Source organism: Moschus berezovskii, chromosome 1 (assembly GCF_049115385.1).
Source record: "Moschus berezovskii isolate FMDL1 chromosome 1, NW_MosBer_1.0, whole genome shotgun sequence".
In the NCBI taxonomy this organism is placed as follows: domain Eukaryota; kingdom Metazoa; phylum Chordata; class Mammalia; order Artiodactyla; family Moschidae; genus Moschus; species Moschus berezovskii.
In genome coordinates, this window is record NC_142460.1 from 78,008,048 (window position 1) to 78,025,862 (window position 17,815).

Genomic DNA, 17,815 nt, shown 5'->3' on the forward strand with positions numbered 1-17,815 from the left:
AATTGAAAACGGCAGAGCAGGCAGCGCCCTGAACAAACCAGAAAAACAGCCTTCTTCCGCCGTGCTCCTGAGCTCACAGCTGGGAATGCCTGTGGCGCCTGGAGGCAGCGAGGCGCGCTTCCCCGCGCTAAGGCCAGCGGCCTGCCCGCCCCGCCCCGTCGGGCCCCGCCTACCACCCGAGGCCTCCCCGCCCGGGGGTGGAGTGAGTAGCTCGCTAGGCCACTTTGGACTCTGCACCCGCGGGTGAATGCGTCCTGCTTCCTGGCGGGCAGTTTAGTCCCCCGCTGCCGGTTCATGGAGGGGGCCAGTCCCCCATCTCCAGGAGATGAGCTGGAGCTCTCGGTGATCCAAGGGCAGCCAGACGAGCAGACGCCTCTCAACGGAGCCGTCCAGGTCATCCTTTCTTTAGCCGAGGAGCCCTGCCCAGTCCAGGTAAGGTCTCCTTGGCTCTGGCCGCTGTGATCCTGGCTCTGAGCCAGGCTGCAGGCCAGGACCCGGGCCTGGCAGGGCACAGTTTCAGGTTTCCAGGCAGCTCCCGGGGCGCAGCCGACCCCCAGCGCCCGTGGTGCGCTCTGGAACATTCTGAATGGAGCAGACACCAAAATGCCCTCCAGCCTGAGCCTCCCCTCGGATCCCTCCGACTCAGGGAAATTAAAGAGTTTTATCTGGGAAGTGTGCGCTCTTCACTTTAGAGAGAGAATTACGAGAGGTAGAGGTGGTTTTGAAAATTTTTTTAACTTTCAAAAAAGCCCCCCTCCCACCCCCACCCCCGGTGCAAAGAATTAGAATGATAATGGAGTCTTTTCTTGAGAATCTCTTAGCCTTCCTTTTCTATACTGCCTTGCCACTTGTTCCCCTACCACTCCCCCACCCCTAGCCTTCACCCACTGACCACTATCATCCATCTTGGGTAACCATCCCCTGGCTCCACACTTTATGTCTTCGCCCAGTCTGACCATTCGGTTTCGCAGAAAGAGATGTAGGGGAGAAGGGAGAAAAGGGCAAGAGAAGGAAATGGCAACCCACTCCAGTATTCTTGTCTGGAGAATCCCACGGACAGAGGAGCCTGGCCGGCTGCAGTCCGAGGGGTCGCAAAGAGTCTACTACTGAAGTGACTTAGCATTTAGCACAGAGGACTGGGGTGGGAGTGGGAGTGAACTTGCCCTGCTTAACTGAGTTTCCAGGTTCGTGTCTCAAAGATCTCAATGAGCATTTGCTTTGGCCTCATTTCAGTTTCTGAGAAAGTCGCTGGTGATGTTTAGACAGAACTCTTTTCTGATTCAGCCCTAACAGTGACAGGAAACTTATTCATTCTCATCAAATGCTTGTAAAACAGCAGAGACTTTGAATTCTACCTTCTGATTAACCCTTCAAACTGTCTTGATGTTTACTAGCTATATGGACCTCCCCATGTATATACATATGCTTCCAACCTGACCTTTCTGGGTCCCTCTCCTCCAGTCCTATTTCTTTGACTGTTCAGCTGTTAATTTGAGGGGTAAACAGGAAATTCAAAGTTGAAAGCATTGTTTTTTCTTTCTTCTTGATTCCTGGAAATAATGTAAAGTCTGCTTTTATAGGTAGCCTGGAGAGTAATTTGGTACTTTATATTTGAATGAAAGGTGAATGTCATAGGACAATGAATGTTGAAGAAAGATGATTTGATCTCTGTGTATGTGGTTGTAATGGTGGACTTGCTTGGGTGGACTTGTATGGGTCCTCCAAGGCAGTGTCAGGGAGTGGGAATTGTGAGTACTTGCCTCATGTTGGGTAGACCCAAGAACCCCAGGGACTCCATGGTTTGGGACTGAATCCAGACATCTGAGTTCTGGTGACACCTTCCCTACTAAAAGGTGTGTCCCGAGGCAAGGAACTAAGGTCTATATTTTCTTTTCCCAGCTGTCAACTGACGGTAATGTAATGTGGCCAACCAGTCTTCTCTGTGAGCCTGGGAATGCACATTGAAGACAGTGGAGGAGCCGGATATATATAGGGTGTCAGTATTTTATTATCGTTTAGTACCTACCTGGTAGAGATTGCTCTTTCATGTTTTACTTACTTCCTTGTTAGCCAGGTGTATACAGATATCTGAGACTTCCTTGTGAACTAGCTTTGTAGATCACTGAATAGGAAAGCTGTGTGAGGAACAGAATGGTGTGAAGATGAGAATTACGTCAGCATTTGGAGAACATTCTAGAAATTCTTGAAGAGGAAAAACTTTAGAAAAGAGAAAAAAGTCCTCATCTAATGTGTGGATCACTCTTCGGTTCCATAGCATCAGTGGAAGTGTATTTTAAATTGAAAAGTCAACAAGTGTAGCATAAGCATGAGATCCAGACTCTTAAGAATTTGGTGTGTAGGTCTCTTTATACTGTATGTTAAGATTTCCAGTTTTGAAATGTAGCATAAGACCATGTGTTTTTATTAACCATATGTTTTGTACCTATCATGTGTCAAATATTTCTGCTACATGAATGCATTTAATTAGCACAACTAACTTCATTCTGATTTGACAAAGAGTGAAGAACTTGAGGCTCAGAGGAGTTACCAAAATACTGAAGTTCGTTGGCTCTGAGATTAAACTCAGGCTTTTTAGGATTCAAACTTATGCTGCTTTTATTGATTTATTTTATATGTGTGCATATATATGAAAAGTGAAAGTGTTAGTCTCTCAGTCCTGTCCGACTCTTTGCGGCCCCATGGACTGTAGCTCACCAGGCTCCTCTGTCCATGGGATTCTCCAGGCAAGAATATTGGAATGGGTAGCCATTCTCTTCTCCAGGGGAATCTTCTTGACCCAGGGATGGAACCTGGGTCTCCTGCATTGCCAGTAGATTCTTTACTATCTGAGTCACCAGGAAAGCGCATATGTGTGTGTGTATACATATATTAATGTGTACATCTAATTTGAATATATAAGCATAATGACATACTTTATATTCATTTGTGTATAATTGCCTAAGTTATATCCTATTACTGATTCTGTAAGTGATGGAACGTACGTGAAATACGAGGAGTTGAGTGGTGTGTCGGTACTGATGAGGGAGTTACAGGCAGATGGGTAGATGGGTGAGGAGCAGGGAACAGTTTGGGCATCACTGGGAAGAAGACATCCCATATCGTGGAGTATCTTCCTACTTGGAAGGGATATCTGAGAGAGTATTCAAGGGTCATGGGAAGAAGTTCTTTCCCTTTCTTAATTTGGGTTTGGAAATTGAAGGAAAAATTGTAGGCCATTGAACTTCACTTTGCCTACTGTCACTGTAAACAGGGCAGTGAAGTTGGGTCAAAACTGGAAAAGCCATCAGGGACAATTGAGCCAGACTAGCTTTTATTTTTTTTAATCAGTTATTTATTTGCCTGTGCCTAGTCTTAGCTGTGACACGTGGGGTTTTTGATCTTCATGGCGGCATATGAGATCTTCAGTTGCAGCCTGTGGGATCTGGTTTCCTAACCAGGGATCCAACCCGGGCCGCCTGTGTTTAAAGCATGGAATCTTAGCCACTGAACCACCATGGAAGTCCCAAGACTAGTTTTCTTTTATGGTTTATGACATGGACTCTGACCTCAGTTTTTAAACAGAAGTCCTATAGACATTTTTAAGAACAGTAGACTCATCAGTTCAGTTCAGTTCAGTCGCTCAGTCGTGTCTGACTCTTTGTGACCCCATGAATCACAGCACGCCAGGCCTCCCTGTCCATCACCAACTCCTGGAGTTCACTCAAACTCATGTCCATCGAGTCGGTGATGCCATCCAGCCATCTCATTCTCTTTCGTCCCCTTCTCTTCCCGCCCCCAATCCCTCCCAGCATCAGAGTCTTTTCCAGTGAGTCAACTCGTCACATGAGGTGGCCAAAGTACTGGAGCTTCAGCTTTAGCATCAGTCCTTCCAATGAACACCCAGGATTGATCTCCTTTAGAATGGACTGGTTGGATCTCCTTGCAGTCCAAGGGACTCTCAAGAGTCTTCTCCAGCACCACAGTTCACAAGCATCAATTCTTCGGCGATCAGCTTTCTTCACAGTCCAACTCTCACATCCATACATGACCACTGGAAAAACCATAGCCTTGATTAGACGGACCTTGGTTGGCAAAGTAATGTCTCTGCTTTTTAATACACTATCCAGGTTGGCCATAACTTTCCTTCCAAGGAGTAAGCGTCTTTTAATTTCATGGCTGCAATCAGCATCCACAGTGATTTTGGAGCCCAAAAAAATAAAGTCTGACACTGTTTCCACTGTTTCCTCATCTAATTCCCATGAAGTGATGGGACCAGATGCCATGATCTTTGTTTTCTGAATGTTGAGCTTCAAGCCAACCTTTTCACTCTCCCCTTTCACTTTCATCAAGAAGCTTTTTAGTTCCTCTTCATTTTCTGCCGTAATAACTATTAATTCACTACGTGGAGAGTTTTGAGGTGGGCAAGGCAGATTTGGATAAGCTGGATAAAAATTAGCCCATTGCCACCTGTTGTTTAGAATTTTGGACTGGGATCAACTGGCTCTTTTGTGCTTCAGTCAACAAGTAGATTAAGTCCCACAATGAACATTAAAGTATAGATTTTACTGTGTGCTAAGAAAATTTCCCCTTCATCTATATAATATCTGGGCTTCCCTGGTGACTAGGGCTGCAGGAGACATGGGTTTGATTCCTGGGTTGGGAATATCCCCTGGAGGAGGAAATGGCTACCCACTCCAGGATTTCTGCCTGGAGAATCCCATGGATGGAGGAGCCTGGTGGGCTACAGTATATCGCATCGCAGAGTTGAACCTGACTGAAAAGACTGAGCATGCACACATACAATGTCTGCTCCTCTTTGAGCCAAAGAGAAGAAAAGCCTGTTGTATCCAAGAGCTATGTAGTTCTGCTATTGTTGCAGGACCTTATGTCATATATTTGAACCTTATCTGAAGAGGGATGTGAAAATCTGGGGGTATAGGCAAAGGAAAGTCACAAAAATTCTTGGGCCGTATAGTTCAATCATAGCATGTAAGATGCAGTTTGTAAAAATTTTTGAAAGTCACACTGGAGAAAGAACTTCCTGTGGCCTCGCCTCATGACCTAAAATTTGGGCAAGAGAGACTAGAGAAGGCAGTGAAGGAGGCAGTGTGTTTTCATGACCCAGTGTGCACGAGTAGCACACATCTTTTGTGTCAGAGGTTCTGCACCCTCAAGGTCCAGTGGAAACCCCTGGGGGCACTTCTAAAAAGAATTCTTGGGTTGACTCTAATGTAGAGACAGCTGAGAAGCCCTGTACTTAGCTGTTGTGTTGAGTGTGGCTAACCATTTTACCATGACTTAAAGGATGTGAAGATGAGTTATTCAAATGATAGTGGTCTCTGTCTTGGAGCTGACAGCAGGCAGGTGAAGGGCCTGCATGTAGGATGGCTGTGATGGGCTGGACTGGAAGCGGCATTTCCTATAGAGGAGGGCTGTGTAATTCTGAGCCCAGTTCACCCAGGAAGTCAGAATATTGGATTCATCAAACCACTAGGGTCCTGGTTGTTGTCTCTAGGGAACAGCATTGAAGGCCCAAAAGACCAGAGAGGTACATGACCCTCATTCTCTGGCTCCTTTGAGACTCCAGGCCATTTCATGTAGGGCCACCCAAGATGGTCATGGTGGAGAGTTCCAACAAAACGTGGTCTGCTGGAGAAGGGAATGGCAAACCACTTCAGTATTCTTGCCTTGAGAACCCCATGAACAGCATGAAAAGTCAAAAAGATAGGACACTGAAAGATGAACTCCCCAGGTCAGTAGGTGCCCAATATGCTATTGGAGATCATTGGAGAATTAACTCCAGAAAGAATGAAGAGACGGAGCCAAAGCAAGACAACACCCAGTTGTGAATGTGACTGGTGATGGAAATAAATTCCAATGCTGTGAAGAGCAGTATTGTATAGGAACCTGGAATGTTAGGTCCATGAATCAAGGCAAATTGGAAGTGGTCAAACAGGCAAGAGTGAACATGGACATTTTAGGAATCAGTGGACTGGAATGGATGAATTTAACTCAGATGACCGTTATATCTACTACTGTGGGCAGGAATCCCTTAGAAGAAATGGTATAGCCATTAGGGTCAATGAAAGAGTCCAAAATGCAGTACTTGGAAGCAATCTCAAAAATGACAGAATGATCTCTGCTCGTTTCCAAGGCAAATCATTCAGTATCACAGTAATCCAAGTCTATGCCCTGACCAATAATGCTGAAGAAGCTGAAGTTGAATGGTTCTATGAAGACCTGCAAGACCTTATAGAACTAACACCCAAAAAAGATGTCCTGTTTATTATAGGGGGCTGTAGTGCAAAAGTAGGAAGTCAAGAGATACCTGGAGTAACAGGCAAATTTGGCCTTGGAGTACAAAAAAGAAGCAGGTCAAAGGCTAACACAGTTTTGCCAAGAGAATGCACTGGTCATAGCAAACACCCTCTTCCAACAACACAAGAGAAGACTCTACACATGGACATCACCAGATGGTTAATACCGAAATCAGATTGACTATATTCTTTGCAGCCAAGGAGGGAGAAGCTCTATACTGTCAGCAAAAACAAGACCAGGAGCTGACTGTGGCTCAGATCATGAACTCCTTATTGCCACATTCAGACTTAAATTGAAGAAGGTAGGGAAAAGCACTAGACCATTCAGGTATGACCTAAATCAAATCCCTTACAGTTATACAGTGGAAGTGACAAATAGATTTAAAGGATTAGATCTGATAGAGTGCCTGAAGAACTATGGACAGAGGTTCATGACATTGTACAAGAGACAGTGATCAAGACCATCCCCAAGAAGAAGAAATGCAAAAAGGCAAAATGTTTGTCTGAGGAGGGCTTACAAATAGCTGTGAAAAGAAGAGAATCAAAAGGCAAAGGAGAACAGGAAAGGTATACGCATTTGACTGCAGAGTTCCAAAGAATAGCAAGGAGAAATAAGAAAACCTTTTTCAATGATGATTGGAAAGAAATAGAGGAAAACAATAGAATGGGAAAGACTAGAGATCTCTTCAAGAAAATTCGAGATACCAAGGTAACATTTCATGCAAATATGGGCACAATAAAGGACAGAGACTGTAAGGGCCTAATAGAAGCAGAAGATAGTAAGAAGAGGTGGCAAGAATACACAAAAGAACTACACAAAAAAGATCTTCATGACCCAGATAATCACGATGGTGTGATCACTCACCTAGAGCCAGACATCCTGGAATGTGAAGTCAAGTGGGCCTTCGAAAGCATCACTATGAACAAAGCTAGTGGAAGTGATGGAATTCTAGTTGAGCTATTTCAAATCCTAAAAGACGATGCTGTGAAAGTGCTGCACTCAATATACTAGCAAATTTGGAAAACTCATCAGTGGCCACAAGACTGGAAAAGATCAGCTTTCTTTCCAATCCCAAAGAAAGGCAAGGCCAAAGAATATTCCAACTACTGCACAATTGCATTCATCTCACATGCTAACAAAGTAATGCTCAAAATTCTCCAAGTCAGGCTTCAACAATATGTGAACCATGAACTTCCAGATATTCAAGCTGGATTTAGAAAAGGCAGAGGAACTATAGGTCAAATTGCCAACATCTATTGGATCATCAAAAAAACAAGAGTTCCAGAAAAACGTCTACTTCTGCTTTATTGACTATCCAAAGCCTTTGACTGTGGATCACAACAAACTGTGGAAAATTCTTCAAGAGATGGGAATACCAGCCCACCTGATCTGTCTCCTGAGAAATCTGTATGCAGGTCAGGAAGCAACAGTTAGAACTGGACATGGAATAGCTGACTGGTTCCAAATTGGGAAAGGAGTACATCAAGGCTGTATATTGTCACCCTGCTTATTAACTTATATGGAGAGTATATCATGTGAAATGCCAGGCTGAATGAAGCACAAGCTGGAATCAAGATTTCCAGGAGAAATATCAAGAACCTCAGATATGCAGGTGACACTGCCCTTATGGCAGAAAGCAAAGAAGAACTAAAGAACCTTTTGATGAAAGTGAAAGAGGAGAGTGAAAAAACTGGCTTAAAACTCAACATTCAGAAAATAAGATCATGGCATCTGGTCCCATCACTTCATGGCAAAGAGATGGGGAAACAATGGAAACGGTAAGAGACTTTATTTTTTCAGGCTCCAAAATCACTGCAGATGGTACTTGTAAGCCATGAAATTAAAACACACTTGCTCCTTGGAAGAAAAGCTATGACCAACCTAGAAAGCATATTAAAAAGCAGAGACATTACTATGCCAACAAAGGTCTGTCTAGTCAAAGCTATGGTTTTTCCAGTGGTCATGTATGGATGTGAGAGCTGGACTATAAAGAAAGCTGAGCTCTGAAGAATTGATGCTTTTGAACTGTGGTGTTATAGAAGACTCTTGAGAGTCCCTTGGACTAAAAGGGGATCCAATCCTAAAAGAAATCAGTCCTGAATGTTCACTGGAAGGACTGATGCTGAAGCTCCAATAATTCAGCCACCTGATATGAAGAACTGACTCACTTGAAAAGCCCCTGATACTGGGAAATATTGAAGGTGGGAGGAGAAGGGGATGACAGAGGATGAGATGGTTGGATGGTATCACAGACTTTATGGACATGAGTTTGAGTAAGCTCTGGGAGTTGGTGATGGACAGGGAGGCCTGGTGTGCTACAGTCCATAGGGTCGCAGAGTTGGACACGACTGAGCGACTGAACTGAAGTGAGCTGAGTTGCAGTCCCTGCTGTCTCTTGAGAACGAAAAATGTGTCTCAGGACCTCTCTAACAGGAAGATAGGTTTCTATCCCCTAAGAAGTTCAAGGCTTCTTGTATTGGGCTCCTCTTTGCTGTGTGCCTTGCTGAGCCCCTAGCCTTGGTGACCGTGGAGCAGTGCTCAGGCTTCAGGTGAGAGTTAGAGGCAATTATGCTTGGACTCCAGACACCCTTACCTCAAGCGAGTTTGCCTCTGTCTAGATGTTGCGGGGGCCTTTACGCCGCCCCTCACCACACACCGCCTGAAGGGCCAGTGCACGCAGGGGCTCCAAAGTGTGACCTCTACTCTAGAACTTTTCAAAGTACATTTTCAATATTTGGGGCACCCATTGTAACTCAGGAACACGCATTTATTAAGTGCCTCTTACCTGTATGAGGTGTGGGATATAAGAACAGGGGAATTTTAAGAGCTACTCCTCACTCTGGGTGGTTTCACTTTCCCTAGGAAAATAAGGCTAGTATCTGTTTATATTTGGACCTGAAACCAAAAGGCAGGTGTTGGCCACAGCAGATGAGCTGTGAGGGCAGCCTCTGAGGGCAGCCTGGTAGGGAGGCCTCCACAAAAGGGAGAGACTTTACCTGGTTTTTGGAGAGCAGGAGTCTCCAGACCAGGGCCCCCCACCCACCTCTGGTAAAGCAGTTGATTCATGTTGGGAGACTTACATTTTTAAACTGGGGCTGCCCATTTCCCCTATAATCTGTGCCTGGGTGTGTGTTGTTTAAATTCCCCTTCAGGAGATCCTGAGGGTTGGGACCCACTCAGTAAGAAAAACTGAATTGTCCTTATGTGGACAGTTTTCTTTCCTGATGGCTCCCACTATAGTCAACATGGGAGAGAAAGTTAACAAGCATCAGTTCAGGAAGTGCCTGCTGCTGCTTGGTGGGAAGGTGAACACTCAGGGTAACCCACTGGCTCCATGTTGAGAGCCATTGTCAAGTGCACTTAGGGGTGCCAAAGCACGACCTCCACTCTGCCCTTGTTTAGCAAGTGCTTTGTCTGCGTGATCTCTAGTTTTTACAACAGTCCCGTGAGCCAGATTTATCGCTTAATATGTTTTACAGTTGTGAACGTTGGGCCAGTGAGTTTCAGTAAGTAGTTTGCTGATCGTCACCCTGATTTTAAGTGGTGTAACTGGGATTGGGATCCAGATCTAGATCCACATTTGTTATCCATCATATTCTATTGTTTCCCATGGTTTTCATGTAGGACATAGGAGAAGAGGAATGGCGCCTTTTAGGGGTTAGCTACAGTACTGAGAGAGGAGAAAGCTGGGTGCACACGTAGGCTGCAGCTCCACACACTGATGCGGGGAGGCTGTGGACTAGTGGGAGAGTGTGTGCGGGGGGCAGTGACACTCAGCCAGGATACAGCCCCAGCCCGGCTAACCTCTCCCACACTGCTTCTTTGAAGTGGACTTATCTTTGTTCCTTTGTACGTGTTGTAGTCTCCTCGGGCTGCCATGACAGAACACCACAGGGCAGGTGACTTAAACGACAGAAATTAATTTTCTCTCCGTCCAGGAGACTGGGTGCCAGCGTGGTTGGCTTCTGGTGAGAGCGCTCTTCCTGGCAGCAGAAGGCCGCCTTCTCAGGGTGTCATCCCAAGTTCTTTTCTTGGTGCATGTGTTCACGGAGGGCGAGACAGGCAGTGTCAGTTCTCTGGTGTCTCTTCTTATAAGGACACTGTGTGTGTGTGTGCGCTAAGTCACTTCGGTCGTGTCCGACTCTTGGTGACCCTGTGGACTGTAGGCCGCCAGGCTGTTCTGTCCATGGGACTCTCCAGGTAGGAATACTGGACAGAGCTATCATGCCCTCCTCCAGGGGATCTTCTCCACGGGACTGAAACCGCATCTCCTCTGTCTGCTGGGTTGGCAGGTTCTTCACCACTAGTGCCACAAGGGAAGTCCCATAAGTACACTAATCCCACCCTTAGAACTTCATTCTCTGTTATTTCTTTACCAGGCCCATGTCCAGATACAGCCACACTGGGGTGGTGTGTAAGGTGGTTTAGGACATCAACATATGAATCTAGGGACAAAACCATGAAATCCATAAGAGTAGGTAAAATGAGTTTCCTCCAGCTGCCTTCAAGATTTTTTGTGTGTTTGGATTTTAGCAATTTGAAAATTTGTCTAGGTACAGTTTGTTTGTTTTCCCTAAGTTTGGACTCTTAAGTTTCTTGAGTATGTAGTTTTGTGCCTGTCTGTAGTCTTAGGATGTGTTTTATCCAGTATTTCTTCAAATATTTTATCTGCCCGCAGGTTTTTATTGTCCCTCTGGGATTCCAGTTCTTTGTATTGCATTGTTTAATATTGTCCCACAGTTCTTCATTGCTCTGTTATTTATTCACTCTTTTCTCTTTGCTTTTCACTTTATGTAATTTCTATTATCCTAACTTCAAGTTAGGGCTTCCCTTGTGGCTCAGTAGTAAACAATCCACCTGCCAACGCGGGAGACAAAGGTTCAGTCCCTGGGTTGGGAAGATGCCCTGGAGAAGGAAATGGCAACCCATTCCAGTATTCTTGCCTGGGAAATTCCAAGGCCAGAGGAGCCTGGAGGGCTCCAGTCCATGGGGTTGCAAAAGAATTGGACACAAATTGGCGACTAAGCAACAACACCAACACCTCCCTTGCAGGGCTGTTTAGATAAGTGAAATGGTGTTCAGCAGACCATAGCGTTTGTAATTATTTACTTTGACCTCACCATCTGCATCACTGAACACCTTGCAGCTTATTTCCTGGTGTTCCTTCCTTATTACATAGAGTCTGGGCCACAGCAGTAGGTTCTTAGCTTTTTCTTGGTCTAAACTATACATATTTTTTTCTTAATCTTCTACTCAGCTTTTGTGTACCAAAAATCTTCAGTGGGTTCCCAGTACAGACCAATTAAGTCTACACCACTCTGGTAGCATTCAAGACCCTCTTCAGGGATGCTCCAACTTTTCATTCTCTCTAATCTTAACTGTCATTACTTGCCTCTGAAACCTGCATTCCCGTCAGATGAATCTTTTAGCCAATTTCATTATGAATCAGTGGTGAGGATGTTCTTTCCTGGGTTTGGAATGCCTTTCTCTATCTTTCCACAATCTTGCCTCTTCTTCCCACCTCAGAGTCCCCAGAGCATGTTCTCCTTAACTTCTTTATGAGGTTCCGTCTGTTCTTTTGTGAACTTGACTCAGTAGAGTGGAGTTCCTTGAGATCAGGATCCTACTGCCTTCATTTCTGTGTCACTGGTGCATTGTAAGCATTAAAAAATGTTTCTTGAAACCAAATGACTGCATCACAGTCTTCCTCTGCTTTCCAGGCTGACAAGGAAAGCCCTTGGAGCTCCTGTAATAAGAAGTTGATTGGAAAATGCAAACTCTGGATGGTCCTTGCCTCTGTTTTCCTGAGTTTCATTCTAGTCATCATCATAAGCTTATGTCTAACTGGAGGTAAGAAGAGTTTTAAACGTGACTAAGTTGATGTGTTTTAAGAACTTATGTAATGCTTATGACTTAAATGCTAAAACTGAAGATGTACTCACTGCTACTTCATCACTTATAATATGAATTTAAAACTGCTTTGGGGTATGTTGTATAGATGGGCGATATGCATGATTTTTGCTTTTTTAAAATTTTACTTTTGGTTTGTTTGTTTGTTTTATAAATTCTGGTAGAAATATGGGGACCATTGTTTTTCCCTAAACTCTATGCATTGGATGTTGAAGATTTCTTAAATTTTTAATTTACTTAAACATAAATTAATATTTTATTGTATCTTACACATGTGTTTGAAAATTTTTTAAATAATTTATTTAGTAAAAATAACTATTATAAAGGGTTATTATTGTATAAAGCCAACTTTATCTGATATACCTGGCACATCATTGTAATGACAAAATGGTGAATAACGTATTTGAAAACATTTTAAAAACTATAGAACCATGGACCTGTTAGCTGTCATTATCTTAATTTCTTTTAGAAATCACTATGTTTGTGTTGTGTGGGTGTGCAAAATAAAAACTCATATGCTGCTGGTGTTGCCATGTATTCTACGTATATTATCTGATTTTATCTTTAATTTGAATATGAAAATAGTACATGTTCAGTTACCCATAAAGCCCATCCACATTATTAGTATTTTGTTACACTTTTCTCTAGTCTTTTTCTTACTTGCATTTTAAGGATAATTTTAGGTCAGTTTTTTTTTTTTTTTAATAATTTTGTGGCTCAACTTTAAGATTTTAACGTTACATTGAAATCATTTTGACAGTTCATTAAAAGTTATGTGTGAACATATATATATATATATTAAAAATTACTGCATGATGTACTCTTCCACACTTTTAAAAAGTCTTTTAGGTAGTTATTTTTTTTTAAATGATGATCAGTATTAAGGTTTTTATGATGCCAAATATAGCGCCCCCTAGTGGTCAATCATTTCTGTTTCAAAAAATGAAGAAAATGCTTTCATTTGAGTAGGGGTGGTTGCAGGCTGCAGGGGTGTGAAGGGGCTCTTCTGAAGCGGGATACTCAATCGTTTCTGTTTCAAATAAGGAAAGAAGAAAAATGCTCTCATTTGTGTGTAGGGGTGGTTGCAGGCTGCAGCGGTGTGAGGGGGCTCTTTTGAAGGGAGGATACTCACTCTGAAGTGGATCCCGAGAGTGATCCGGTCACCACAGGATTAAGGTTGAGCCGGGCTGTCTGTAGCAAACCTAGGCACAGAATGAGAGCAAGAATGGCGGCCCCTGAGTTTCTCTAGAGGGTGCCCTGGGAATTCTCCTAAGGGACTGCATTCGTTATTCACTTCCTGTTCCACCTTTTCCCACCCCTTTCATCTCCTGTCTCAAGGTTTTATGGTCCTTGAAGGAATAGGAAAACTCTGATGAGGTGTGCCAGCCTCCAGCATGTGAGCCTCCCAGGCGGCCACCATGTTTGCTTAGTAACTTAGGGCCGTGTTTAGGTGGGATGCTGTGGCTTTGTGGCCTCAGACTGGTCCTGAGGTAGGGAGAAGCTGATAAGGGGTGCCACTGCCCCTCCTCCATCACACTGCGGACAGTAGGTTTAGTGTGAGTGTCGGTACTCCCTCTTCCCGTCAACTCCCACGTGTAGATGTTGAAACTGAACTGAGTCACACAGCCTTGTCCTGTCACACCCAGCCAGTGCTGTCCTGAAAGTTGGCTGATCTATCTGCTAGCATTGGGAGCCTATAACAGAGGATGATGCCACAGATCTGGTTGGTTTGATATTCAGGATTCTAAAGCCCTGGACCCAGGCACTTCCCTGGTGGTCCCGTGGTTAAGACTCCATGCGTGAGTTTGATCTCTGGTCAGGGAACTAAGATCCCGCCAAGTGTGTGGACAAAAAAGAAAACAGACAAAACCCAAAAGACTCAAGGCCCAAGAGTTGTCTTCTGTTCTCAGAGAGTCATTTGACTTCAAATCATGAAGAACAACCTGCAGAGGAAAGGATTCCATTTCCCTGCACAGTTCCTCAGCAGACATTTTACAGGATGAGAGATTTAGGATGAGAGAGTTTACAGGATCAGATTTAGGATGAGAGAGTTTACAGGATCAGATTTAGGATGAGAGAGTTTACAGGATCAGATTTAGGATGAGAGAGTTTACAGGATCAGATTTAGGGAAGAACTTTTTCTTAACACTTGTGGTGCAAACTTTCTTTTTAATTTGGTTATAAAGTTGTTAAAAGTATTGATGCTCCAAGAGATTTTCAAACTTTTACTTGTTTTAAATCAGGGAAATACTTTTACTTTACTTGGCACCTGAACTTTCAAGGGTTTGGGCCTGTGGGGAGAGTCTAGTGTGGGTGGTGGGGGGTACAGTAGGTAAGAAGGAGGAAGGACAGGACTCCCTCTGGGTATCCCAGCCTCACCCAGAGCAGCTCCGTGGGTATGTCTGGGATGATAGTCTGCAATAATCAGCCATTGTTCAATTGCCAGGCCCATTGATATGAATCGAATGTTGATAGAACCTCTCGGCACTCTGTGGAAAATGCTGCTGCCTGGGAAAAGGGCAGTTGGCAAAGTCGAAGGCTGTGCCTTCATTAGTGAATGTGGGAGGGGCGATGTAGGGTAAGGGGGAAAGAAATCCAAACGTTTAGGTATAAAATAAGCTACAGGGATATATTGTACAACATGGGGAATGTAGCTGGTATTTTATAATGACTATGGAATATAACCTTTAAAAATTGTGAATCACTATATTGTACACTTGATAGGTCAGTTGGTAAAGAATCCACCTGCAATGCAGGAGACCCTGGTTCGATTCTTGGGTTGGGAAAATCCACTGGAGAAGGGATAGGCTACCCACTCCAGTATTCTGGCCTGGAGAATTCCATGGACTGTATAGTCCATGGGGTCACAAAGAGTCGGACACGACTGAGCGACTTTCACTTCTCTTTCTTTTCATAATTTATATAATGCTGTATGGCACCTATACGTCTAGTCAAGGCTGTGGTTTTTCCAGTGGTCATGTATGGATGTGAGAGTTGGACTGTGAAGAAAGCTGAGCGCCGAAGAATTGATGCTTTTGAACTGTGGTGGTGGAGAAGACTCTTGAGAGTCCCTTGGACTGCAAGGAGATCCAGCCAGTCCATCCTAAAGGAGATCAGTCCTGGGTGTTCATTGGAAGGACTGATGCTAAAGCTGAAACTCCAATACTTTGGCCACCTCATGCGAAGAGTTGACTCATTGGAAAAGACCCTGATGCTGGGAGGGACTGGGGGCAGGAGGAGAAGGGGATGACAGAAGATGAGATGGATGGCATCATCGACTTGATGGACATGAGTTTGGGTAAACTCTGGAAGTTGGTGATGGACAGGGAGGCCTGGCGTGCTGCGATTCATGGGGTCGCAAAGAGTCGGACACGACTGAGCAACTGAACTGAACTGAACTGATACTTCAGTATATAAAAAAAAGGAACGAGTATACCTTTGTTAAGAAGTGATGCTGTCTGTTCATTCAGAAGTGAAGTTTCTCAGGACCTTGTTTGCCATTCCCTTCCTCCTGCCTCCTTACTTTACTGTCTCAGGGCTCTGCAGTCACCAGACTGCAGCCCCAGACTGAGACTCAGAGATGAAGATGATAATAGCCATGGAGCTGGAGTGGACAAAGAGGGGACATTAACTGTCTCCCAGTGGAGAAGGGTTTCCAATTCTAGAGAGGGGAAAATAGGGTACCCAGAATGAGATGCCTGGGGGAACTGTATCTTGTCACTGACATTGATAGGAATGGCTATGATGTGGTGATAATACAAGCAGATCATCCTGTGGTCAGTTGCATTATTATTAATTCTGTACAGACCGTGCACCCCTTCTTGCCTGCACCTGGGATGAGCTGTGCCCCGACTCTGCCCTTGGTATGCCACTGAAGTGATGGAAAGTTAGGATCACAGCTCAGCTTAAGGCATTGACCCTGGGCTGTGTCCATACTATGGAGCATTGGCTAACATGCCTCCAGGCTCACAGAGACAATGAAACTTTATTATTATTATTATTTTTCTTTCTGGGGGCGGGGGCATATATCAGAGAATCCTTGTTGATTCTAGAGGCCTAGTTTTGTCCCAGCTGTCAAAACAAACAAACAAACAAACATATTGATGGATTCTCTTTCTCCCTAAGGAATTATAAATTCCTGTTGTGAAGGGTAAAGGCGGTTGGGGCGGGGAGGGGAAGCTTTCCTATCTCCCTCCCTTCCTCTCTCTAAGTCCTTTCCTGTCTGGATAATTTGAAGAATCAATTAAGCATCCTCAAGGACTCTGCTTTCTTTACTAATGTACCCCAACCAGCAGGGGAAAGATCCTAGGAACACCTTAACTGGTGAAACCCTGTCTTGGTTTGGGCAAAAATATTTTAAATGTTACAGAATGCAAACTGTGACAAGTAGGTAGATGCTTAGAAATGTGATTGAACAGTAACTATTTTTAGTAGTTTAGAAACCCTTATGTGATGTCTCCCAGCTCTCTTACCAGATCTTGGGAATAAGAACCACATCTTACAACATCACATAGTCCTGGTAGATAAACAGGTCACACAGGTTGTTCCCTGGTATAGGGTGACTTTGGGAAAATCCTAGGCAAACAGCAAGGTCCTTGGGAGCAGGAACTTCACAGTCCAGGACAGTGAAATTTCTCTGCATTTTCCCCCTGCTTCTCTTTCCCTCATGTATTGTATGATCCTCGGCCTTCCTAAGACCAACCTCTTCACCTGTGCTCTCCATAGAATCCTCTCCAGCTTCTTCCGACCTGTGGACTTCCAGATACTGCACGCCCTCTCTAAAAGCATCCTCTTGGGCCTCTTCAAATGTGCTCCTAGTCTCTCCTTCAGAGCAGTCTTCCGTCAGCATCTTGCTACTTCATTTAGATATTTTTCTCCCTTTTTTCACTGGCAAGCTTCTAGAAAGAGAGATCTGTACTCCTAAACCACTGTATCCATTGCTCCCAAATTCTCTTCCTAAGGTCAACGGCAAGTGTCTGATGATGAAGCCCAGTGGTCTTTCTCCCTTCCCCTCTCTGCCCTGTTTGCAGCTGTCAGCTCTCTCAGCTGTGTTGTACTCTTCCAGGCTTTCAGAACTCCCAGACCTTATTTCTGCTTTTGGCCTCTGTGTTGTTGCAGGAGGCATAACTTCAGGTTTCTGACTTTTCTCATTCTTCGTTCTTTCTCTTGGGAAGTTCGTTTAGTCCCAAGGCAGCGGCCATCCCCACCTTGGAGATGACTCCGAGTTCATGCACGCGTTTTCCCTGAGTTTTAGTCATGTTCTTTGCTGGAGTTCTCTACCTGGAAATAACTATCACCGTGTTAATCATTATTCATCTGAAACTACTATTTGTGGGAATCCCCTTCCTCACCCTTTATACTTTCGTGGTAAATCATGAAGCTAGGTTTATATCATCCAATTGTGTAACTTTAGGCAAATTCTTCAATATTCTTGGCCTCAGTTTCCTCATTTGTAAAATATAAGTGATTTCTGAATCTGTCTATAAATGTATCCTGACCCTCCTACTTAACTAGCTCAATTGACCTAAGCAAATTATGCCTTTTTTCTAAGAATGTCTTCATTTTAAAATGAAAACCTGAATATTTA

The 17,815-nt window shown here is 44.2% G+C and overlaps 1 protein-coding gene across 2 annotated transcripts in view; it reads left to right on the forward strand.

The window, feature by feature from the left end:
- Positions 1-213: 213 nt before the first annotated feature.
- C1H3orf52 (chromosome 1 C3orf52 homolog) overlaps positions 214-17,815 on the forward strand; it is a 44,306-nt gene continuing 26,704 nt past the window's right edge. For both annotated transcript variants that reach the window (XM_055421787.2, XM_055421864.2), the window contains exons 1-2: positions 214-432; positions 12,039-12,168. In XM_055421787.2, the coding sequence (XP_055277762.1) occupies positions 295-432; positions 12,039-12,168 (268 nt within the window). In that variant the 5' untranslated portion in view covers positions 214-294. The remainder of the gene's footprint in view (positions 433-12,038; positions 12,169-17,815) is intronic.